General features: G+C 47.9%; 1 protein-coding gene across 5 annotated transcripts in view; it reads right to left on the reverse strand.

The window, feature by feature from the left end:
• TBC1D31 (TBC1 domain family member 31) overlaps positions 1 to 25,587 on the reverse strand; it is a 185,547-nt gene that overhangs the window by 84,806 nt on the left and 75,154 nt on the right. For 3 of the 5 annotated variants that reach the window (XM_066578804.1, XM_066578805.1, XM_066578808.1), the window contains 5 exons: positions 24,233 to 24,465; positions 18,148 to 18,300; positions 17,058 to 17,286; positions 16,874 to 16,987; positions 16,303 to 16,491 (listed from right to left, as the gene is read on the reverse strand). In XM_066578804.1, the coding sequence (XP_066434901.1) occupies positions 16,303 to 16,491; positions 16,874 to 16,987; positions 17,058 to 17,286; positions 18,148 to 18,300; positions 24,233 to 24,465 (918 nt within the window). The remainder of the gene's footprint in view (positions 1 to 16,302; positions 16,492 to 16,873; positions 16,988 to 17,057; positions 17,287 to 18,147; positions 18,301 to 24,232; positions 24,466 to 25,587) is intronic. The other 2 variants (XM_066578806.1, XM_066578807.1) reach the window with 2 other exon arrangements.

Raw genomic sequence — 25,587 nt, forward strand, 5'->3', positions numbered from 1 at the left:
AAGAAATGACTCTACCCACAAAGAACAGAGGAGAGGAGAAAGAGGTACAGCAGGAAATGACTCCACCCACAAAGAGCAGATGAGAAAGAGGTACAGGAAGAAATGACTCTACCCACAAAGAACAGAGGAGAAAGAGGTAGAGCAAGAAATGACTCTACCCACAAAGAACAGAGCAGAGGAGAAAGAGGTACAGCAAGAAATGACTCTACCCACCAAGAGCAGAGGAGAGGAGAATGAGGTACAGCAAGAAATGACTCTACCCACAAAGAGCAGAGAAGAAAGAGGTACAGCAAGAAATGACTCTACCCACAAAGAACAGAGGAGAAAGAGGTCCAGCAAGAAATGACTCTACCAACAAAGAGCAGAGCAGAGGAGAAAGAGGTACAGCAAGAAATGACTCTACCCACAAAGAGCAGAGGAGAAAGAGGTAGAGCAAGAAATGACAATACCCACAAAGAGGAGAAAGACGTAGAGCAAGAAATGACCCTACCCACAAAGAACAGAGGAGAAAGAGGTACAGCAAGAAATGACTCTACCCACAAAGAACAGAGGAGAAAGAGGTAGAGCAAGAAATGACTCTACCCACAAAGAACAGAGGAGAAAGAGGTGCAGCAAGAAATGACTAACCACAAAGAACAGAGCAGAGGAGAAAGAGGTACAGCAAGAAATGACTCTACCCACCAAGAGCAGAGGAGAGGAGAAAGAGGTACAGCAAGAAATGACTCTACCCACCATGAGCAGAGGAGAGGAGAATGAGGTACAGCAAGAAATGACTCTACCCACAAAGAACAGAGGAGAAAGAGGTACAGCAAGAAATGACTCTACCCACAAAGAACAGAGGAGAAAGAGGTGCAGCAAGAAATGACTCTACCCACAAAGAACAGAGCAGAGGAGAAAGAGGTACAGCAAGAAATGACTCTACCCACCAAGAGCAGAGGAGAGGAGAAAGAGGTAGAGCAAGAAATGACTCTACCCACCAAGAGCAGAGGAGAGGAGAAAGAGGTACAGCAAGAAATGACTCTACCCACAAAGAGCAGAGGAGAAAGAGGTACAGCAAGAAATGACTCTACCCACAAAGAGCAGAGGAGAAAGAGGTACAGCAAGAAATGACTCTACCCACAAAGAGCAGAGGAGAAAGAGGTACAGCAAGAAATGACTCTACCCACAAAGAGCAGAGGAGAAAGAGGTACAGCAAGAAATGACTCTACCCACAAAGAGCAGAGAAGAAAGAGGTCCAGCAAGACATGACTCTACCCACAAAGAACAGAGGAGAAAGAGGTACAGCAAGAAATGACTCTACCCACAAAGAACAGAGGAGAAAGAGGTACAGCAAGAAATGACTCTACCCACAAAGAGCAGAGGAGAAAGAGGTACAGCAAGAAATGACTCTACCCACAAAGAGCAGAGGAGAAAGAGGTACAGCAAGAAATGACTCTACCCACAAAGAGCAGAGGAGAAAGAGGTACAGCAAGAAATGACTCTACCCACAAAGAGCAGAGGAGAAAGAGGTACAGCAAGAAATGACTCTACCCGCAAAGAGCAGAGGAGAAAGAGGTGCAGCAAGAAACGACTCTACCCACAAAGAGCAGAGGAGAGGAGAAAGAGGTACAGCAAGAAATGACTCTACCCACAAAGAACAGAGGAGAAAGAGGTGCAGCAAGAAATGACTCTACCCACAATGAACATAGCAGAGGAGAAAGAGGTAGAGCAAGAAATGACTCTACCCACAATGAACAGAGCAGAGGAGAAAGAGGTAGAGCAAGAAATGACAATACCCAGCAAGAGCAGAGGAGAGGAGAAAGAGGTACAGCAAGAAATGACTCTACCCACAAAGAGCAGAAGAGAAAGAGGTCCAGCAAGAAATGACTCTACCCACAAAGAGCAGAGGAGAAAGAGGTCCAGCAAGAAATGACTCTACCCACAAAGAACAGAGGAGAAAGAGGTCCAGCAAGAAATGACTCTACCCACAAAGAGCAGAGGAGAAAGAGGTCCAGCAAGAAATGACTCTACCCACAAAGAGCAGAAGAGAGGAGAAAGAGGTCCAGCAAGAAATGACTCTACCCACAAAGAGCAGCGGAGAAAGAGGTACAGCAAGAAATGACTCTACCCACAAAGAACAGAGGAGAAAGAGGTCCAGCAAGAAATGACTCTACCCACAAAGAACAGAGGAGAAAGAGGTCCAGCAAGAAATGACTCTACCCACAAAGAGCAGAAGGAGAAAGAGGTACAGCAAGAAATGACTCTACCCACAAAGAACAGAGGAGAAAGAGGTACAGCAAGAAATGACTCTACCCACAAAGAGGATAGGAGAAAGAGGTACAGGAAGAAATGACTCTACCCACAAAGAGCAGAGAAGAAAGAGGTACAGCAAGAAATGAGTCTACCCACAAAGAACAGAGGTGAAAGAGGTACAGCAAGAAATGACTCTACCCACAAAGAGCAGAGGAGAAAGAGGTACAGCAAGAAATGACTCTACCCACAAAGAGCAGAGGAGAAAGAGGTACAGGAAGAAATGACTCTACCCACAAAGAACAGAGGAGAAAGAGGTAGAGCAAGAAATGACTCTACCCACAAAGAACAGAGGAGAAAGAGGTAGAGCAAGAAATGACTCTACCCACAAAGAGCAGAAGGAGAAAGAGGTACAGCAAGAAATGACTCTACCCACAAAGAACAGAGGAGAAAGAGGTACAGCAAGAAATGAGTCTACCCACAAAGAACAGAGGTGAAAGAGGTACAGCAAGAAATGACTCTACCCACAAAGAGCAGAAGAGAAAGAGGTACAGCAAGAAATGACTCTACCCACAAAGAGCAGAGGAGAAAGAGGTACAGCAAGAAATGACTCTACCCACAAAGAACAGAGGAGAGGAGAAAGAGGAACAGCAAGAAATGACTCCACCCACAAAGAACAGAGGAGAAAGAGGTCCAGCAAGAAATGACTCTACCCACAAAGAACAGAGGAGAGGAGAAAGAGGTACAGCAAGACATGACTCTACCCACGAAGAACAGAGGAGAAAGAGGTAGAGCAAGAAATGACTCTACCCACAAAGAGCAGAGCAGAGGAGAAAGAGGAACAGCAAGAAATGACTCTACCCACAAAGAGCAGAGGAGAAAGAGGTACAGCGAGAAATGACTCTACCCACAAAGAACAGAGGAGAAAGAGGTGCAGCAAGAAATGACTCTACCCACAAAGAACAGAGAGAGGAGAAAGAGGTCCAGCAAGAAATGACTCTACCCACAAAGAGCAGAGGAGAGGAGAAAGAGGTACAGCAAGAAATGACTCTACCCACAAAGAACAGAGGAGAAAGAGGTACAGCAAGAAATGACTCTACCCACAAAGAGCAGAGCAGAGGAGAAAGAGGTACAGCAAGAAATGACTCTACCCACCATGAGCAGAGGAGAGGAGAATGAGGTACAGCAAGAAATGACTCTACCCACAAAGAACAGAGGAGAAAGAGGTACAGCAAGAAATGACTCTACCCACAAAGAACAGAGGAGAAAGAGGTGCAGCAAGAAATGACTCTACCCACAAAGAACAGAGCAGAGGAGAAAGAGGTACAGCAAGAAATGACTCTACCCACCATGAGCAGAGGAGAGGAGAATGAGGTACAGCAAGAAATGACTCTACCCACAAAGAACAGAGGAGAAAGAGGTACAGCAAGAAATGACTCTACCCACAAAGAGCAGAGGAGAAAGAGGTACAGCAAGAAATGACTCTACCCACAAAGAGCAGAGGAGAAAGAGGTACAGCAAGAAATGACTCTACCCACAAAGAGCAGAGGAGAAAGAGGTACAGCAAGAAATGACTCTACCCACAAAGAGCAGAGGAGAAAGAGGTACAGCAAGAAATGACTCTACCCACAAAGAGCAGAGGAGAAAGAGGTGCAGCAAGAAACGACTCTACCCACAAAGAGCAGAGGAGAGGAGAAAGAGGTACAGCAAGAAATGACTCTACCCACAAAGAACAGAGGAGAAAGAGGTGCAGCAAGAAATGACTCTACCCACAATGAACATAGCAGAGGAGAAAGAGGTAGAGCAAGAAATGACTCTACCCACAATGAACAGAGCAGAGGAGAAAGAGGTAGAGCAAGAAATGACAATACCCAGCAAGAGCAGAGGAGAGGAGAAAGAGGTACAGCAAGAAATGACTCTACCCACAAAGAGCAGAAGAGAAAGAGGTCCAGCAAGAAATGACTCTACCCACAAAGAGCAGAGGAGAAAGAGGTCCAGCAAGAAATGACTCTACCCACAAAGAACAGAGGAGAAAGAGGTCCAGCAAGAAATGACTCTACCCACAAAGAGCAGAGGAGAAAGAGGTCCAGCAAGAAATGACTCTACCCACAAAGAGCAGAAGAGAGGAGAAAGAGGTCCAGCAAGAAATGACTCTACCCACAAAGAGCAGCGGAGAAAGAGGTACAGCAAGAAATGACTCTACCCACAAAGAACAGAGGAGAAAGAGGTCCAGCAAGAAATGACTCTACCCACAAAGAACAGAGGAGAAAGAGGTCCAGCAAGAAATGACTCTACCCACAAAGAGCAGAAGGAGAAAGAGGTACAGCAAGAAATGACTCTACCCACAAAGAACAGAGGAGAAAGAGGTACAGCAAGAAATGACTCTACCCACAAAGAGGATAGGAGAAAGAGGTACAGGAAGAAATGACTCTACCCACAAAGAGCAGAGAAGAAAGAGGTACAGCAAGAAATGAGTCTACCCACAAAGAACAGAGGTGAAAGAGGTACAGCAAGAAATGACTCTACCCACAAAGAGCAGAGGAGAAAGAGGTACAGCAAGAAATGACTCTACCCACAAAGAGCAGAGGAGAAAGAGGTACAGGAAGAAATGACTCTACCCACAAAGAACAGAGGAGAAAGAGGTAGAGCAAGAAATGACTCTACCCACAAAGAACAGAGGAGAAAGAGGTAGAGCAAGAAATGACTCTACCCACAAAGAGCAGAAGGAGAAAGAGGTACAGCAAGAAATGACTCTACCCACAAAGAACAGAGGAGAAAGAGGTACAGCAAGAAATGAGTCTACCCACAAAGAACAGAGGTGAAAGAGGTACAGCAAGAAATGACTCTACCCACAAAGAGCAGAAGAGAAAGAGGTACAGCAAGAAATGACTCTACCCACAAAGAGCAGAGGAGAAAGAGGTACAGCAAGAAATGACTCTACCCACAAAGAACAGAGGGGAAAGAGGTGCAGCAAGAAATGACTCTACCCACGAAGAACAGAGGAGAAAGAGGTAGAGCAAGAAATGACTCTACCCACAAAGAGCAGAGCAGAGGAGAAAGAGGAACAGCAAGAAATGACTCTACCCACAAAGAGCAGAGGAGAAAGAGGTACAGCGAGAAATGACTCTACCCACAAAGAACAGAGGAGAAAGAGGTGCAGCAAGAAATGACTCTACCCACAAAGAACAGAGAGAGGAGAAAGAGGTCCAGCAAGAAATGACTCTACCCACAAAGAGCAGAGGAGAGGAGAAAGAGGTACAGCAAGAAATGACTCTACCCACAAAGAACAGAGGAGAAAGAGGTACAGCAAGAAATGACTCTACCCACAAAGAGCAGAGCAGAGGAGAAAGGGGTACAGCAACAAAGGACTCTACCCAGAAAGAGCAGCGGAGAAAGAGGTACAGCAAGAAATGACTCTACCCACAAAGAACAGAGGAGAAAGAGGTCCAGCAAGAAATGACTCTACCCACAAAGAGCAGAGGAGAGGAGAAAGAGGTCCAGCAAGAAATGACTCTACCCACAAAGAGCAGCGGAGAAAGAGGTACAGCAAGAAATGACTCTACCCACAAAGAGCAGAGGAGAGGAGAAAGAGGTACAGCAAGAAATGACTCTACCCACAAAGAGCAGAGGAGAAAGAGGTCCAGCAAGAAATGACTCTACCCACAAAGAATAGAGGAGAAAGAGGTAGAGCAAGAAATGACTCTACCCACAAAGAGCAGAGCAGAGGAGAAAGAGGAACAGCAAGAAATGACTCTACCCACAAAGAACAGAGGAGAAAGAGGTCCAGCAAGAAATGACTCTACCCACAAAGAACAGAGGAGAAAGAGGTCCAGCAAGAAATGACTCTACCAACAAAGAGCAGAGGAGAGGAGAAAGAGGTACAGCAAGAAATGACTCTACCCACAAAGAACAGAGGAGAAAGAGGTACAGCAAGAAATGACTCTACCCACAAAGAACAGAGGAGAAAGAGGTACAGCAAGAAATGACTCTACCCACAGAGAGCAGAGGAGAAAGAGGTCCAGCAAGAAATGACTCTACCCACAAAGAGTAGAGGAGAGGAGAAAGAGGTACAGCAAGAAATGACTCTACCCACAAAGAGCAGAGGAGAAAGAGGTACAGCAAGAAATGACTCTACCCACAAAGAGCAGAGGAGAAAGAGGTACAGCAAGAAATGACTCTACCCACAAAGAACAGAGGAGAAAGAGGTAGAGCAAGAAATGACTCTACCCACAAAGAACAGAGGAGAAAGAGGTGCAGCAAGAAATGACTCTAACCACAAAGAACAGAGCAGAGGAGAAAGAGGTACAGCAAGAAATGACCCTAAACACAAAGAACAGAGGAGAAAGAGGTAGAGCAAGAAATGACTCTACCCACAAAGAACAGAGGAGAAAGAGTTAGAGCAAGAAATGACTCTACCCACAAAGAGCAGAGGAGAAAGAGGTACAGCAAGAAATGACTCTACCCACAAAGAACAGAGGAGAAAGAGGTAGAGCAAGAAATGACTCTACCCACAAAGAGGAGAAAGAGGTAGAGCAAGAAATGACCCTACCCACAAAGAACAGAGGAGAAAGAGGTAGAGCAAGAAATGACTCTACCCACAAAGAACAGAGGAGAAAGAGGTGCAACAAGAAATGACTAACCACAAAGAACAGAGCAGAGGAGAAAGAGGTACAGCAAGAAATGACTCTACCCACCAAGAGCAGAGGAGAGGAGAAAGTGGTACAGCAAGAAATGACTCTACCCACAAAGAACAGAGGAGAAAGAGGTAGAGCAAGAAATGACTCTACCCACAAAGAACAGAGGAGAAAGAGGTGCAGCAAGAAATGACTCTACCCACAAAGAACAGAGCAGAGGAGAAAGAGGTACAGCAAGAAATGACTCTACCCACCAAGAGCAGAGGAGAGGAGAAAGAGGTACAGCAAGAAATGACTCTACCCAGCAAGAGCAGAGGAGAGGAGAATGAGGTACAGCAAGAAATGACTCTACCCACCAAGAGCAGAGGAGAGGAGAATGAGGTACAGCAAGAAATGACTCTACCCACCAAGAGCAGAGGAGAGGAGAATGAGGTACAGCAAGAAATGACTCTACCCACAAAGAGCAGAGGAGAAAGAGGTACAGCAAGAAATGACTCTACCCACAAAGAACAGAGGAGAGGAGAAAGAGGTACAGCAGGAAATGACTCCACCCACAAAGAGCAGAGGAGAAAGAGGTGCAGCAAGAAATGACTCTACCCACAAAGAGCAGAGGAGAAAGAGGTACAGCAAGAAATGACTCTACCCACAAAGAACAGAGAGAGGAGAAAGAGGTCCAGCAAGAAATGACTCTACCCACAAAGAGCAGAGGAGAGGAGAAAGAGGTACAGCAAGAAATGACTCTACCCACAAAGAGCAGAGGAGAAAGAGGTACAGCAAGAAATGACTCTACCCACAAAGAGCAGAGGAGAAAGAGGTAGAGCAAGAAATGACTCTACCCACAAAGAGGAGAAAAAGGTAGAGCAAGAAATGACCCTACCCACAAAGAACAGAGGAGAAAGAGGTACAGCAAGAAATGACTCTACCCACAAAGAACAGAGGAGAAAGAGGTAGAGCAAGAAATGACTCTACCCACAAAGAACAGAGGATAAAGAGGTACAGCAAGAAATGACTCTAACCACAAAGAACAGAGCAGAGGAGAAAGAGGTACAGCAAGAAATGACTCTACCCACAAAGAACAGAGGAGAAAGAGGTAGAGCAAGAAATGACTCTACCCACAAAGAACAGAGGAGAAAGAGGTGCAGCAAGAAATGACTCTACCCACAAAGAACAGAGCAGAGGAGAAAGAGGTACAGCAAGAAATGACTCTACCCACCAAGAGCAGAGGAGAGGAGAAAGAGGTAGAGCAAGAAATGACTCTACCCACCAAGAGCAGAGGAGAGGAGAATGAGGTACAGCAAGAAATGACTCTACCCACAAAGAGCAGAGGAGAAAGAGGTACAGCAAGAAATGACTCTACCCACAAAGAACAGAGGAGAGGAGAAAGAGGTACAGCAGGAAATGACTCCACCCACAAAGAGCAGAGGAGAAAGAGGTACAGGAAGAAATGACTCTACCCACAAAGAACAGAGGAGAAAGAGGTAGAGCAAGAAATGACTCTACCCACAAAGAACAGAGGAGAAAGAGGTGCAGCAAGAAATGACTCTAACCACAAAGAACAGAGCAGAGGAGAAAGAGGTACAGCAAGAAATGACTCTACCCACCAAGAGCAGAGGAGAGGAGAAAGAGGTACAGCAAGAAATTACTCTACCCAGCAAGAGCAGAGGAGAGGAGAATGAGGTACAGCAAGAAATGACTCTACCCACAAAGAACAGAGGAGAAAGAGGTCCAGCAAGAAATGACTCTACCCACAAAGAGCAGAGGAGAGGAGAAAGAGGTCCAGCAAGAAATGACTCTACCCACAAAGAGCAGCGGAGAAAGAGGTACAGCAAGAAATGACTCTACCCACAAAGAGCAGAGGAGAGGAGAAAGAGGTACAGCAAGAAATGACTCTACCCACAAAGAGCAGAGGAGAAAGAGGTCCAGCAAGAAATGACTCTACCCACAAAGAATAGAGGAGAAAGAGGTAGAGCAAGAAATGACTCTACCCACAAAGAGCAGAGCAGAGGAGAAAGAGGAACAGCAAGAAATGACTCTACCCACAAAGAACAGAGGAGAGGAGAAAGAGGTACAGCAAGAAATGACTCTACCCACAAAGAGCAGAGGAGAAAGAGGTACAGCAAGAAATGACTCTACCCACAAAGAGCAGAGGAGAAAGAGGTACAGCAAGAAATGACTCTACCCACAAAGAACAGAGGAGAAAGAGGTAGAGCAAGAAATGACTCTACCCACAAAGAACAGAGGAGAAAGAGGTGCAGCAAGAAATGACTCTAACCACAAAGAACAGAGCAGAGGAGAAAGAGGTACAGCAAGAAATGACCCTACCCACAAAGAACAGAGGAGAAAGAGTTAGAGCAAGAAATGACTCTACCCACAAAGAGCAGAGGAGAAAGAGGTACAGCAAGAAATGACTCTACCCACAAAGAACAGAGGAGAAAGAGGTAGAGCAAGAAATGACTCTACCCACAAAGAGGAGAAAGAGGTAGAGCAAGAAATGACCCTACCCACAAAGAACAGAGGAGAAAGAGGTAGAGCAAGAAATGACTCTACCCACAAAGAACAGAGGAGAAAGAGGTGCAACAAGAAATGACTAACCACAAAGAACAGAGCAGAGGAGAAAGAGGTACAGCAAGAAATGACTCTACCCACCAAGAGCAGAGGAGAGGAGAAAGTGGTACAGCAAGAAATGACTCTACCCACAAAGAACAGAGGAGAAAGAGGTAGAGCAAGAAATGACTCTACCCACAAAGAACAGAGGAGAAAGAGGTGCAGCAAGAAATGACTCTACCCACAAAGAACAGAGCAGAGGAGAAAGAGGTACAGCAAGAAATGACTCTACCCACCAAGAGCAGAGGAGAGGAGAAAGAGGTACAGCAAGAAATGACTCTACCCAGCAAGAGCAGAGGAGAGGAGAATGAGGTACAGCAAGAAATGACTCTACCCACCAAGAGCAGAGGAGAGGAGAATGAGGTACAGCAAGAAATGACTCTACCCACCAAGAGCAGAGGAGAGGAGAATGAGGTACAGCAAGAAATGACTCTACCCACAAAGAGCAGAGGAGAAAGAGGTACAGCAAGAAATGACTCTACCCACAAAGAACAGAGGAGAGGAGAAAGAGGTACAGCAGGAAATGACTCCACCCACAAAGAGCAGAGGAGAAAGAGGTGCAGCAAGAAATGACTCTACCCACAAAGAGCAGAGGAGAAAGAGGTACAGCAAGAAATGACTCTACCCACAAAGAACAGAGAGAGGAGAAAGAGGTCCAGCAAGAAATGACTCTACCCACAAAGAGCAGAGGAGAGGAGAAAGAGGTACAGCAAGAAATGACTCTACCCACAAAGAGCAGAGGAGAAAGAGGTACAGCAAGAAATGACTCTACCCACAAAGAGCAGAGGAGAAAGAGGTACAGGAAGAAATGACTCTACCCACAAAGAGCAGAGGAGAAAGAGGTAGAGCAAGAAATGACTCTACCCACAAAGAGGAGAAAAAGGTAGAGCAAGAAATGACCCTACCCACAAAGAACAGAGGAGAAAGAGGTACAGCAAGAAATGACTCTACCCACAAAGAACAGAGGAGAAAGAGGTAGAGCAAGAAATGACTCTACCCACAAAGAACAGAGGATAAAGAGGTACAGCAAGAAATGACTCTAACCACAAAGAACAGAGCAGAGGAGAAAGAGGTACAGCAAGAAATGACTCTACCCACAAAGAACAGAGGAGAAAGAGGTAGAGCAAGAAATGACTCTACCCACAAAGAACAGAGGAGAAAGAGGTGCAGCAAGAAATGACTCTACCCACAAAGAACAGAGCAGAGGAGAAAGAGGTACAGCAAGAAATGACTCTACCCACCAAGAGCAGAGGAGAGGAGAAAGAGGTAGAGCAAGAAATGACTCTACCCACCAAGAGCAGAGGAGAGGAGAATGAGGTACAGCAAGAAATGACTCTACCCACAAAGAGCAGAGGAGAAAGAGGTACAGCAAGAAATGACTCTACCCACAAAGAACAGAGGAGAGGAGAAAGAGGTACAGCAGGAAATGACTCCACCCACAAAGAGCAGAGGAGAAAGAGGTACAGGAAGAAATGACTCTACCCACAAAGAACAGAGGAGAAAGAGGTAGAGCAAGAAATGACTCTACCCACAAAGAACAGAGGAGAAAGAGGTGCAGCAAGAAATGACTCTAACCACAAAGAACAGAGCAGAGGAGAAAGAGGTACAGCAAGAAATGACTCTACCCACCAAGAGCAGAGGAGAGGAGAAAGAGGTACAGCAAGAAATGACTCTACCCAGCAAGAGCAGAGGAGAGGAGAATGAGGTACAGCAAGAAATGACTCTACCCACAAAGAACAGAGGAGAAAGAGGTCCAGCAAGAAATGACTCTACCAACAAAGAGCAGAGCAGAGGAGAAAGAGGTGCAGCAAGAAATGACTCTACCCACAAAGAGCAGAGGAGAAAGAGGTACAGCAAGAAATGACTCTACCCACAAAGAACAGAGGAGAAAGAGGTCCAGCAAGAAATGACTCTACCCACAAAGAACAGAGAGAGGAGAAAGAGGTCCAGCAAGAAATGACTCTACCCACAAAGAGCAGAGGAGAGGAGAAAGAGGTACAGCAAGAAATGACTCTACCCACAAAGAGCAGAGGAGAAAGAGGTACAGCAAGAAATGACTCTACCCACAAAGAGCAGAGGAGAAAGAGGTACAGGAAGAAATGACTCTACCCACAAAAAACAGAGGAGAAAGAGGTAGAGCAAGAAATGACTCTACCCACAAAGAACAGAGGAGAAAGAGGTGCAGCAAGAAATGACTCTAACCACAAAGAACAGAGGAGAAAGAGGTACAACAAGAAATGACTCTACCCACCAAGAGCAGAGGAGAGGAGAAAGAGGTACAGCAAGAAATGACTCTACCCACCAAGAGCAGAGGAGAGGAGAATGAGGTACAGCAAGAAATGACTCTACCCACAAAGAACAGAGGAGAAAGAGGTAGAGCAAGAAATGACTCTACCCACAAAGAACAGAGGAGAAAGAGGTGCAGCAAGAAATGACTCTACCCACAAAGAACAGAGCAGAGGAGAAAGAGGTACAGCAAGAAATGACTCTACCCACCAAGAGCAGAGGAGAGGAGAAAGAGGTAGAGCAAGAAATGACTCTACCCACCAAGAGCAGAGGAGAGGAGAATGAGGTACAGCAAGAAATGACTCTACCCACCAAGAGCAGAGGAGAGGAGAATGAGGTACAGCAAGAAATGACTATACCCACAAAGAACAGAGGAGAAAGAGGTCCAGCAAGAAATGACTCTACCAACAAAGAGCAGAGCAGAGGAGAAAGAGGTGCAGCAAGAAATGACTCTACCCACAAAGAGCAGAGGAGAAAGAGGTACAGCAAGAAATGACTCTACCCACAAAGAACAGAGGAGAAAGAGGTACAGCAAGAAATGACTCTACCCACAAAGAACAGAGGAGAGGAGAAAGAGGTACAGCAGGAAATGACTCCACCCACAAAGAGCAGAGGAGAAAGAGGTACAGGAAGAAATGACTCTACCCACAAAGAACAGAGGAGAAAGAGGTAGAGCAAGAAATGACTCTACCCACAAAGAACAGAGGAGAAAGAGGTAGAGCAAGAAATGACTCTACCCACAAAGAACAGAGGAGAAAGAGGTGCAGCAAGAAATGACTCTACCCACAAAGAACAGAGCAGAGGAGAAAGAGGTACAGCAAGAAATGACTCTACCCACCAAGAGCAGAGGAGAGGAGAAAGAGGTACAGCAAGAAATGACTCTACCCACCAAGAGCAGAGGAGAGGAGAATGAGGTACAGCAAGAAATGACTCTACCCACAAAGAACAGAGGAGAAAGAGGTGCAGCAAGAAATGACTCTACCCACAAAGAACAGAGCAGAGGAGAAAGAGGTACAGAAAGAAATGACTCTACCCACCAAGAGCAGAGGAGAGGAGAAAGAGGTACAGCAAGAAATGACTCTACCCACCAAGAGCAGAGGAGAGGAGAATGAGGTACAGCAAGAAATGACTCTACCCACAAAGAGCAGAGGAGAAAGAGGTACAGCAAGAAATGACTCTACCCACAAAGAACAGAGGAGAGGAGAAAGAGGTCCAGCAAGAAATGACTCTACCCACAAAGAGCAGAAGGAGAAAGAGGTAGAGCAAGAAATGACTCTACCCACAAAGAGCAGAGGAGAAAGAGATACAGCAAGAAACGACTCTGCCCACAAAGAGCAGAGGAGAAAGAGGTACAGCAAGAAATGACTCTACCCACAAAGAGCAGAGGAGAGGAGAAAGAGGGACCGCAAGAAATGACTCTACCCACAAAGAGCAGAAGGAGAAAGAGGTCCAGCAAGAAATGACTCTACCCACAAAGAGCAGAGGAGAAAGAGGTCCAGCAAGAAATGACTCTACCCACAAAGAGCAGAGGAGAGGAGAAAGAGGGACCGCAAGAAATGACTCTACCCACAAAGAGCAGAAGGAGAAAGAGGTCCAGCAAGAAATGACTCTACCCACAAAGAGCAGAGGAGAAAGAGGTCCAGCAAGAAATGACTCTACCCACAAAGAGCAGAGGAGAAAGAGGTACAGCAAGAAAGGACACCATTGTAGGCATTTACTATAGGCCGCCTGGACAACCAGAAGATATGGAGGAACTCTTTCTACATCAGATGGCCAAGCTCTCAAAGAAGCCCAACATAGTGATCATGGGAGATTTTACTCATCCAGACATTTGTTGGGAATCTCTCAGGTAAAAGTAATGGATCCAACAGATTCTTTTCCGCTCTTGCTGACAACTTTATCTTCCAGAAGGTAGAAGAGAAAACAAGGGGATCTTCTATCTTGGACCTAATTCTTACCAACAGGGAGGGAATGGTTGAGGGAGTAAGGGTGGCTGGGACCTTAGGAGGCAGTGATCATGATATCCTTGGATGTTGGATAACAAGGGGAGGAAGATCTGAGAAGACTCAGACCTCAAGGTTGGATTTCAGAAAGGCAGATTTTACTGAACTCAGAAAGAGGATATGAAGAATCCAATGGTTGGATGTTCTTAAGGACAGAAATGTCCAAGAAGGTTGGGAGATATTGTGAAATGAGATTCTCAAAGCACAATCGTTACCAATCCTTAAAAGAAAGAAGAATGGGAAGCATCTAAAGAGACCCGGATGGATGAACACAGAACTTGTACACATGTTAAAGAGGAAGAAAAATATGTTTATCAAATGGAAAGAGGGGGGAATATCTAAAGAAGAATATAATGGGGTCTGCAGAAACTGTAGGGGAAGTAGTATACCAGTGATATATTAGGGGTCAGTACAGAGATCTCTCCCATCATCTATTACACCCAGGACTGTAACAAGGGGGCGCTCTAATAACTATGTATAGATATATCAGGGGTCAGTACAGAGATCTCTCCCATCATCTATTATACCCAGGACTGTAACATGGGGGCGCTCTAATAACTATGTATGGATATATCTGGGGTCAGTACAGAGATCTCTCCCATCATCTATTATACCCAGGAGTGTAACAAGGGGACGCTCTAATAACTATGTACATATATATCAGGAGTCAATACAGAGATCTCTCCCATCATCTATTATACTCAGGACTGTAACAAGGGGGCGCTCTAATAACTATGTATAATATATCAGGGTTCAGTGCAGAGATCTCTCCCATCATCTATTATACCCAGGACTGTAACAAGGGGGCGCTCTAATAACTATGTATAATATATCAGGGGTCAGTACAGAGATCTCTCCCATCATCTATTATACCCAGGACTGTAACAAGGGGGCGCTCTAATAACTATGTATAGATATATCACGGGTCAGTACAGAGATCTCTCTATCATCTATTATACCCAGAACTGTAACAAGGGGGCGCTCTAATAACTATGTATAATACATCAGGGGACAGTACAGAGATCTCTCCCATCATCTATTATACCCAGGACTGTAACAAGGGGGCACTCTAATAACTATGTATAATATATCAGGGGTTAGTACAGAGATCTCTCCCATCATCTATTATACCCAGGGATGTAACAGGGGGGCGCTCTAATAACTATGTATAATATATCAGGGGTCAGTACAGAGATCTCTCCCATCATCTATTATACCCAGGGATGTAACAGGGGGGCGCTCTAATAACTATGTATAGATATATCAGGAGTCAATACAGAGATCTCTCCCATCATCTATTATACCCAGGAGTGTAACAAGGGGGCGCTCTAATAACTATGTATAATATATCAGGGGTCAGTACAGAGATCTCTCCCATCATCTATTATACCCAGAACTACAACAAGGGGGCGCTCTAATAACTATGTATAGATATATCAGGGGTCAGTACAGAGATCTCTCCCATCATCTATTATACCCAGGACTGTAACAAGGGGGACGCTCTAATAACTATGTACATATATCAGGGGTCAGTACAGAGATCTCTCCCATCATCTATTATACCCAGGACTGTAACAAGGGGGCGCTCTAATAACTATGTATAGATACATCAGGGGTCAGTACAGAGATCTCTCCCATCATCTATTATACCCAGGACTGTAACAAGGGGGCGCTCTAATAACTATGTATAATACATCAGGGGTCAGTACAGAGATCTCTCCCATCATCTATTATACCCAGGACTGTAACAAGGGGGCGCTCTAATAACTATGTATAATATATCAGGGGTCACTACAGAGATCTCTCCCATCATCTATTATACCCAGGACTGTAACAAGGGGGCGCTCTAATAACTATGTATAATATATCAGGGGTCACTACAGAGATCTCTCCCATCATCTATTATACCCAGGACTGTAACAAGGGGGCGCTCTAATAACTATGTATAGATATATCAGGGGGTAGAGCGCCCCGGCGGAGCACAGTGCTCGGGTATTTCTATCAGTCCCATAGAAACAAACGAGATGCAGGAAGCCCATTCACCACTGCAGGGAGACGTGCCCCCCACCCATCTCCCAGTGGATGAGGGAAACTTGGCATTTTATCCACAGACTTAAAACTCCCCTTTCCTGCTACAAGTTGTGGAGACGACGAATGATTACAAGCAGCAGCTAATGGTCTGCGGGGCGGCAGGGACCCCATCAGCCGCTAGAACCATTGCTTCTATCATAGTATCGGCAGCAGATCAGACCCACGCGCCCCAAACACACGCTGGGAGGGGCACATTTAATGCAAATGTGACAGGAAGGCGAGAACTTTGGAAAGGGTACTAGTTATTACAACGCTGGTCAGCTTCTATATGCAAAAAGGTGGTAATTAAAAATAAATAAAAGATGGCGGTATAGGAGCGGCCAATACAAAGCATGCCGCACATGAGCGGGTGGCAGTATCAGAGACGTGCGGAGCAGTGCCATGGTAGCGATGACCTGTACCTGGGTGACACTGTGACTTGGGGGTTAGTAATACTCATGCGGACCCCCAGCTACCTTTCTGGACTCCAGGTCTTTACTGACACCACAGAGCTGCCTCTCCTGCTCCCGGACGCTCTCCGCTAATGTCGCCACATCTGCACATTGTGTCCCTTGCTGCTCGCCGTCCGCTTTACGAAGAGCCTGAAGCTTGCACTCCGTCTCTGCACACAGGCGGTCGGCTTCTGCCAAACTCTCTTCCAGCAGCTGTAGAGAAAGACTGGAAACGTTACGTTGTCCTTACCCAGAGAATCCCGAAAGCTGCTGTAGATGAAGAGGTCAAACCATGAGCCATTATACCACCATGCCAATCATTACACACAGGGGCATGGCACAGCCAGAGCACGCAACCTGCCAATCACCACACTGACGGAGTGGCCAAAGCTTCAAGAGGTCCCAGCGATCAAGCACCTTGTCCTCTGCGGACAGGAAATACTCCTTCAAAGTGTTGAGAAAGAACTTCCCTCTAAGAAGTCCAAGGACATAAAACACATGAGCGCCCCCTGGTGTCCAGAAGGGCTGGATAAAGTCCTAGAGCGCAGAACTAAAGCTTTTCCTTACTCCTTGAACTATAGTGCTACTTTCCAACCTTCTTGTCTCTGAGCTCGGCCTCCGTCTCCATCAGCCTCCAGATCATCGGCTCCTCCAGGCCGGCCTCCCCTCTCACTTCCCGTCTCTCAGACTCCAGTTCTTTAGCCGACTGCTATATAAGAAAAAGATGTGTTTAACCAAGAGGCACCGCTATAAGCCGCCCCTGCGCCACCCGGCTGTACCTGCTCATAGAAGCGTCTCCGCGCCTCCAGCGCCAGCTGCCGGGTCTCCACCTCTTGGACCGCAGCGGCAGCTTCCCGCTCCCGCAGACACATCTTGCTTTCAATCTCATCATCCAGACATCTCAGGTCCATCTTCCTTTGATCCTGCTGATACTTCATGAAGCGCCTCCTCGCCGCCTCCAGAAGCTGCAGCTCCTTCAGCTTGAGCTCTCGCTTTACGGCTGCCAGGCTAGAAGAGACGAGGAGACACCACGCTGACCGACTGCACTCATAAGACATAAGCTCCAAGCCAAAACTAGAGGAGACACAGCCCCCCCACACACGAAGCTTTGGCTTCTGGGCATTTACAGAGTTGAAGCTTTGATCACAGGGGGTCTGATGGCCAAGACCCCCGCTGACCACTGAACGGACAGCCAGAACTGCTCACCGGAGTACCTTGACCCGTAATCGTCTGCAGCTCCCGAAAGGGCGCAGGTGAGCGGTTTTGCCCCTTCACTTCCAGCGATCAGCGGGGGTCTCGGCACCCCACCTTCCAAAGCATAGTTAGTCTATACAGGGGGCTCCCGCCTCAGGAATGCTATGTAAATGTGCTTGCTCGCCCATAAGATGTTTATTAGCCCTGCAGACATGGTGCCGCTGGTCGCTGCCGGGGAACGGACGACCTCTGCTGTGGCGGCTGGCACACTTCTTTCATCTAGATCTCGGGAGCGTTCGTGAACTTGCGGCCCGCCACTGCTGCGCTCTGCCATCTCTTTAAATTGGAGAGGCAGTTGCATTCCTCGGCAACAAGCAGAGGAATTGATATCTGTAACGGAGCATCTTGCAACAAACGTCTTGAGCCCCCCCCCCCCACCTCTAAGCTGCAGCAAGAACATCCCTGGAGAACAGAAGCATTGGAGGCAGCAATTCAACCCCCAGAAGGGTGATGAGCGCCCCGTACACACAGTTGGCCGGCCCTGCTGATATTAACGGGTGACTAGAGTCTAATGTGTAAGGGGGGCTTTACTCCCTGTAGAAGCAGGAGATGAGCGGCTGCCGCTTATCACCCAGATAGCCATGATGGTACAGACAGGATCTCAGCACCGCTTACCGTTGTCTCTGCTGCAGGAGCCTTTGTTCCTCCTCAGTAAGCAGCTGCCGCCTCCGATGTTCGGCCCCTCGCAGAAGCTCCTGTTGCTGATACCAGTTTTCGTCATCCATGCGCCGTCTCTGAGCCTCGGCCTCCATTTCATGGGATATTTGTCTGTACACAACACACATGGGTCAGCCGGAGAGATGACACTGTCCGAACCACCGGATACAGAAATACCCACCCGCGCGCAGCAATACCCTCCCGCGCGCAGCAATACCCTCCCGTACACAACACAGGAGGATCAGCCGCAGACATCACAATGCCCGAACCACCGGATACAGCAATACCCTCTGTAGCAGTGCCGGGGGAAACACACCAGGCCATGTCCAAATGCTGAGCGTCTGGTCTTTATTCAGACTTGGTGAACAGAACATAAAGCACCGGCATTCCCCAGATAACAGAAGGATATATGGAAAGTGCCTTTACATCGGCAGTCCAGCAGTAGTAACACAAAAGTCTTTTACAGTTCAGTAGGGCAAAGTCTCCAGCCGCGGGGTACGGCGTCTCCAGCTCAGGGCGGCGTCTCCAGCTCAGGGCGGCGTCTCCAGCCGCGGGGTACGGCGTCTCCAGCCGCGGGGGGCGGCGTCTCCAGCCGCGGGGGGCGGCGTCTCCAGCCGCGGGGGGCGGCGTCTCCAGCCGCGGGGGGCGGCGTCTCCAGCCGCGGGGGGCGGCGTCTCCAGCCGCGGGGGGCGGCGTCTCCAGCTCAGGGCGGCGGCGTCTCCAGCTCAGGAGGGCGGCGTCTCCAGCTCAGGGCGGCGTCTCCAGCTCAGGGCGGCGTCTCCAGCTCAGGGCGGCGTCTCCAGCTCAGGGCGGCGTCTCCAGCTCAGGGCGGCGTCTCCAGCTCAGGGCGGCGTCTCCAGCTCAGGGCGGCGTCTCCAGCTCAGGGCGGCGTCTCCAGCTCAGGGCGGCGTCTCCAGCTCAGGGCGGCGTCTCCAGCTCAGGGCGGCGTCTCCAGCTCAGGGCGGGGTCTCCAGCTCAGGGCAGGGTCTCCAGCTCAGGGCAGGGTCTCCAGCTCAGGGCAGGGTCTCCAGCTCAGGGCAGGGTCTCCAGCTCAGGGCAGGGTCTCCAGCTCAGGGCAGGGTCTCCAGCTCAGGGCAGGGTCTCCAGCTCAGGGCAGGGTCTCCAGCTCAGGGCAGGGTCTCCAGCTCAGGGCAGGGTCTCCAGCTCAGGGCTCTCAGGCTCTGCTACCTGCACAGGACACCCCTGACCTGGTCAGCTGCACCAGTATATACCCACTACCTGTCCTGCTCAGGTGGAACGCCGTACCGGAGTGAGGAACGGACCGGATCTACATCACAGATGCTAGTAACCTCTGCAATATATACCTTCCATCCCTAAGGCACATTGTTTGGGGTTTATTGTGAACCCAGCCGCTCTGGTTGAGTCCAGTACAGCCTGAACTTTACTCAGATGGCTCTCCCAGTCCTGGCTAAAGATGACAATGTCATCCAGGTAAGCCGCTGTGTAACTTTTATGGGGACATAACAACCTATCCATTGCCCTTTGAAATGTAGCAGGGGCACCCTTCAACCCAAAGGGCATTCTCCCATATTGAAAGCAGCCTTCTGGGATGGAAAAAGCCGTCTTCTCCCTAACTTCTGCTGAGAGAGGAATTTGCCAATACCCTTTTGTTAAGTCCAGTGTGGGTATGTACCTGGCGAACCCTAACCTCTCAATCAACTCATCCACCCTAGGCATGGGGTTGGCATCCGACTTCGAGACCTCATTGAGTTTCCTGTAGTCATTACAAAACCGCCATTCCCCAGAGGATTTTGGCACCAGCACTATTGGCTTGACCACCCACTGTTAGATGGCTCAATGACCCCCAGGTCCAACATTCTTTTGACTTCTACTGACACTATTTCCCTAGGGGCTTCCAGGATTCGGTATGGTTTCTGGCAGACTTTTACCTGAGGGTCCGTAAGGATCTCGTGTTCAATGATCTTGGGGCAACCAGGCAGATCAGTGAACAAATCCTTATTGTGCTGCAGAAACTCTCTACCTTGTTGCGCCTGGGATCTTGGGAGCGTTTCGGCTATCATCACATCTTGGATGCCACATCCTGACTCCATAGCCAAACAAGACGGACCAGAGAGTCTCGCTCCTTCCAGGCTTTTAGCAAGTTTACATGATAGATCTGTATGGGCTTTCCTCTACCTGGTTGGTGTATTTTGTAATTAACGTCCCCCGCCTTTTCCAGGACTTCATACGGCCCTTGCCACTTGGCCAGGAACTTGCTCTCTACTGTGGTACTAGGACCAGTACCTGATCCCCCGGACAGAATTCCCGGACCTTTGCGGACCTATTATGTATCCTGGCTTGCCTCTCCTGTGCCCTAAGACGTTGCTCCCTGACCAGCGGCATGACTTTTGCACTCCTATCCTGCATTTGGGCCACACTTTTATGCGGGGTAACCTCACCCTCCCATGTCTCTATTACAATATCCAGCAGCCCCCGGGGTTGTCGCGCATATAACAACTGAAACGGCGCTTGTGGAACCTCTCTTATGGAAAATAAGAGATAGAGGAGCAGGCAGTCCCAGGCTCGGCTAGCTGTCTCTACCACCTTTACCAACATATTTTTTAGGGTTTTATTAAGCCTTTCTACCAGCCGCTCAGTCGGGGGGGGGGGGGGGGGGGGTAGACAGAAGTCTGCAAACTGCTGAAAATTAAGCAGAGTTCCTTCATCACTTTGGACATAAACGGCGTCCCCTGGTCTGTCAATATTTCCCTAGGCAGACCCACTCTTGGAAGTATGTACCAACTCTCTCCCAATACATTTGGACGAGGTATTTCTCAGCGGAACTTCTTCTGGATACCTGGTTGCATAATCTAACACTACCAGAATGTACTGATGACCCCTGGCCGACTCTACCAGAGGCCCTACGAGGTCCATGGCAATCTGCTCAAATGGCACCTCAATTATGGTTAATGGAACCAATGGACTCTTAAAATGGGGAGCCGGGGCAGTCACCTGGCAGGTGGGACAGGCCTGGCAAAAATCTGCTATTTCCTTATAACAGCCTGGCCAAAAGAACCTCTGCAGAATGCGCTCCTGTGTCTTCTCTGCCCCCAAATGGCCTCCCAACACGTGTGAATGGGCCGCGTGTAAGACTATAGCAACCAGGTACCAGAAGTTGCTCCACCACCTCCTCTCTAATTTTTGTCTCTCTGTATAACAACTCATTATTAATAGCAAAATGAGGGCACCTCCCCTCGACCCAGGCATCTTGAGGAACACCATTCAATACAGTTACATTCTCAAAGGCATGTTTCAACGTGGGGTCAATACGTTGTGCAGTCCCAAAATTACCTGGCGATACCTGGAGATCAGGGATCTGGGGTTCTGAGGATAACTCCTCTTCCCCGGTCAAACCGGTGAACGGCAACTCATGATCAACCGCCTTATTGTCCAAAGCAACCTTGCTGTGTCCTGGCACACCGTCCTGAACAATGGGGTGCGACAGCTTAGCCCACAAGCTCCAGAACTGAGGAAAGTCTCTTCCTAATATCACTGGGTGGAGCAAGTTCCTCACCACCCCAACCTTGTGTACACAAACCACGCATTCAGTGCTTATAGCCACGTTGGCAACCGGATAGCCTTTAGTGTCTCCATGGATGCAGATCACCCCCAACTTTTGCCCATGAACCACCACATGCGGGAGGGAGGCAGCGATTAAAGTCACCATACTCCCTGAGTCCAACAATGCCGCCACCCTTGCCCCATTTACCGTTACCTTACACAGTTATGGCTGCGGGTCTTGGGACGGAGCTGCACTGCAGACAGGGTGCGCAAACCAGGAGCAGCGCCGGCCATAAGTACACTCCATTGGCGCGGCGCGTGCAGGGCAGTGGGCTGCAATATGCCCAGGAGCCTGCCACTCCCAGCAGACAATCGGGGTGGCTTGGCTCCTCCTGGCAGGTGCTGCTCCCTGTGGGTACTTTGGCCTCTCTTCCATGTTGGCCAAGGACTCTTTCCTCCGGGCATCCACCCCAGGATTGGCGCCACGATGAAGGGATTTTGTAGTTTGAAACGCCTCCTCTGCTGTGAGGTATCTCTCCACAAGACCCACCAACTCATCGGGATTCCGTGAGTCTCCCTGGACAACCCACCACTGTATGGGCCTAGGCAGGGACTGCACAAACCGGTCCATCACAACTTTTCCACCACCTGCGTGGGTGAGGTCGTCTCTGGCTGCAGCCATTTCTGGGCCAGACGCAGCAGGTCAAACATTTAGGATCTTGGTGGCTTCAGCTAGGAGTACTTTCAGCTGTGGACTCGCTGTCCTCGGACCGCCATGCTTACTTCTAAGCGAGCCAGGATTTCAGCTTTTAGTTTGTTGTACTCCAGGGCATCATGTTGGCTTAAATTGTAGTAAGCTTTCTGGGGTTCCCCAGTTAAATACGGGGCCAACAACTCTGTCCACTTCTCTGGAAGCAACTTCTCCTTTTCTGCCACCCATTCAAAAATGGCAAGGAAGGCTTCCACATCATCCTGTGGGGTCATTTTTCACAATGCCCCACTTACTGTCTTCAGAACGTCCCTCCTGGCATTTTGCCTGGGGAGAGCTACAGTCTCTTTAGTCTGAATGGCCTTAGTCAGCATGGCCAATTGCTTTACCTGGAGTTGGTTTGTCTCCTGTTGCATTTGTTGCTGCGGCACACTCACTTGCACCAGCTGCTTCACCAATTCCTCCATAGTTGTCGTGGCCGTTTGCATTCTTACTGCAGCTTTCACCCAGGACATATAACCGTGGGACTTTTAATGCCCGCATCCTCCACCAATTGTAGCAGTGCAGGGGGAAACACACCAAGCCATGACCAAATGCTGAACCTCTTGTCTTTATTCAGACTTGATGAACATAACAAAGCACTGGCATTCTCCACATAACAGAACATGCAAGGGAAGTCCTTTTAAACCAACAGTCAAGCAATAGTAACACAAACCTTCCCTACAGCATGGTGCGGGGTCTCCAGCTCAGGGCTCTCAGCCTCTGCTGCTCACACAGGACATCTCTCCTCTGAACTGGTCAGCTGCACCAGTATATACCCACCACCTGTCCCGCTCAGGTGGTTCTCCGTACTGGAGTGAGCAACGGACCGGATCTACATCTTGGATGCTAGTAACCTCCACGATATATACCTCCCATCCCTCACTTCACCTCTCACCCTGCTACACCTCCTGTACAAAGCAATACCCTCACGTGCGCAGCAATACCCCCCTTTCTGTGATACATTATCTTAAGCCAAAGAAAAGCTACAATATCCTGTCACTACAACAAAGCCAATGAAAAGCTATTGAAGGGCAAATAAACTGTGGCACAGAAAACGGTCTTCATGTATTAGGAGTAAGGATAAAGGGGTGCTCTAGCTTTAACTATGGATGGTCCCTCCTGAGGATACGTGATCCACAGCAGACAGGCTGGGGTTCACCACCCAGGATCCCTGCTGATCAGCTGTTTACCGGGCCACTCGCACATGTAGCCCATTTCTGCAGAAGCAGACAGCTCTGTACACTGTGCAGTGGCCAGGCCTGGTACTGCAGTCCAAGTTCCCATTAAAGTGAGTTTCAACTGTGCCTGCAATACCAAGCATGGCCACTGCACAGTGTACGGAGCTGTCTGCATCCAGCAGAAATAAACTCAATACATGAGTACATGGTCTGGAAAAAAGCCGATCAGCAGGGAGCCGGGGTGGCGGACCTCCACCGATTTACTCTTGATGACCTATCCTGAGGATGGCCCCTTATTAATATAGAACTGGAGAACACCTTTAAACTCCGCTCCATCTGCATGTTTCTGGATAACCCCTTTAACTGTGAAACTCGAAAACTAAAATCGTAGAGCAATATCCTGGGGCATACAATGGAGTTTAAGTACTTCTGGCAGAGCGGAGTTGCCGCTGCTCCAAGTCAGGAGAGTGATGCACCGAGAGCAGCGGTGGCAGGCCGCCATTATTATGACAAGAAATACCGCTGCATGCCGCGCCATTCCTGCCGTCACAAACCGAACCTCAGTGAGGTAGTGAGGCTGCAGCTCCCTTACCGCTCTCGTAAGTACTCCAGCTCCTCCTGACGAATCCTCTCCCTCTCCAGACCCTGGTAGTCCACGATGAATTTGGGGTACTTGTTGAAAACGGGGTACTGCCCCTTAGTAAGAGGCACAAATTCCTTCAGGAGGTTTTGCGGGTGAATTTGGGCCGGCGTGGAGTCCATAACGTGGTAGGCTTCTTTAATCATGGCGCTGATGTCCAGGTTGTTACGGTGATGGAAGAAATACTACAGAACAACAGAGAAACAGCAGTCCGATGAACCGAAAGGAAGCCTCCCCCTTTAACCCCTTCTGCTGCGGCAGTTCTGTATCATATAGGATACGGTACACGATTACACATATTTCTTAAGGAAATAGTTCTGCCTCTCATCTGCATGGGGTAACACATATGAGACACTCCATGGTATTATTCTGCAGCTCTCAGAGCAGCCACTAGATGGCAGAATGGGTCGCTTGCAGATTATATAGAATAGAATTTTTGTCATATTTTTTGCAGGTTTACTTTGCAAGTGAAGGGTTAACTTTCCATCCCCCCTTTCAAAATAGCATAGCTTTATTGTCAGTCAGTGGTCATCTTTTTTGCGGGGCGCCTGCCTGTATTGGGGGCCTCTGGGGTACAGACATATTCCTCATCGCTGATCTCCCTACGGTCATCATGTGGCTCCAATGGCAGTTTAACAGTCGGACACTTCTGGAGGCCACAGCGTGATGTTGGGTTTTTGGGCTTTATATTTTTATTTGATAAACCGGAAGAGGATTTTAAAACATATTTTTACTAGCTGATATACCCGGCTTCACCCGAGTTATTATATATATATATATATATATATATATATATATATATATATATATATATATATATATATATATACCTACTAGATGATATACCCGGCTTCGCCTGTGTGTGTGTGTGTGTGTGTGTGTGTGTGTGTGTGTGTGTGTGTGTGTGTGTGTATGTATGTATGTATGTATGTATGTATGTATGTATGTATGTATGTATATATACATATACACACATATATATATATATACACACACTAGCTGATATATCCGGCTTCACCTGAGATATTGTGTGTGTATATATATGTGTGTATATGTATATATACATACATACATACATACATACATACATACACACACACACACACACACACACACAGGCGAAGCCGGGTATATCATCTAGTAGGTATATATATATATATATATATATATATATACACACACACACACACACACACACACTAGCTGATATACCCGGCTTCACCCGAGTTATATATATATATATATATACCCTACTAGCTGATATACCCGGCTTCACCCGAGTTATATATATATACCTACTAGATGAT

This window comes from Eleutherodactylus coqui, chromosome 9 (assembly GCF_035609145.1).
Source record: "Eleutherodactylus coqui strain aEleCoq1 chromosome 9, aEleCoq1.hap1, whole genome shotgun sequence".
NCBI lineage: Eukaryota > Metazoa > Chordata > Amphibia > Anura > Eleutherodactylidae > Eleutherodactylus > Eleutherodactylus coqui.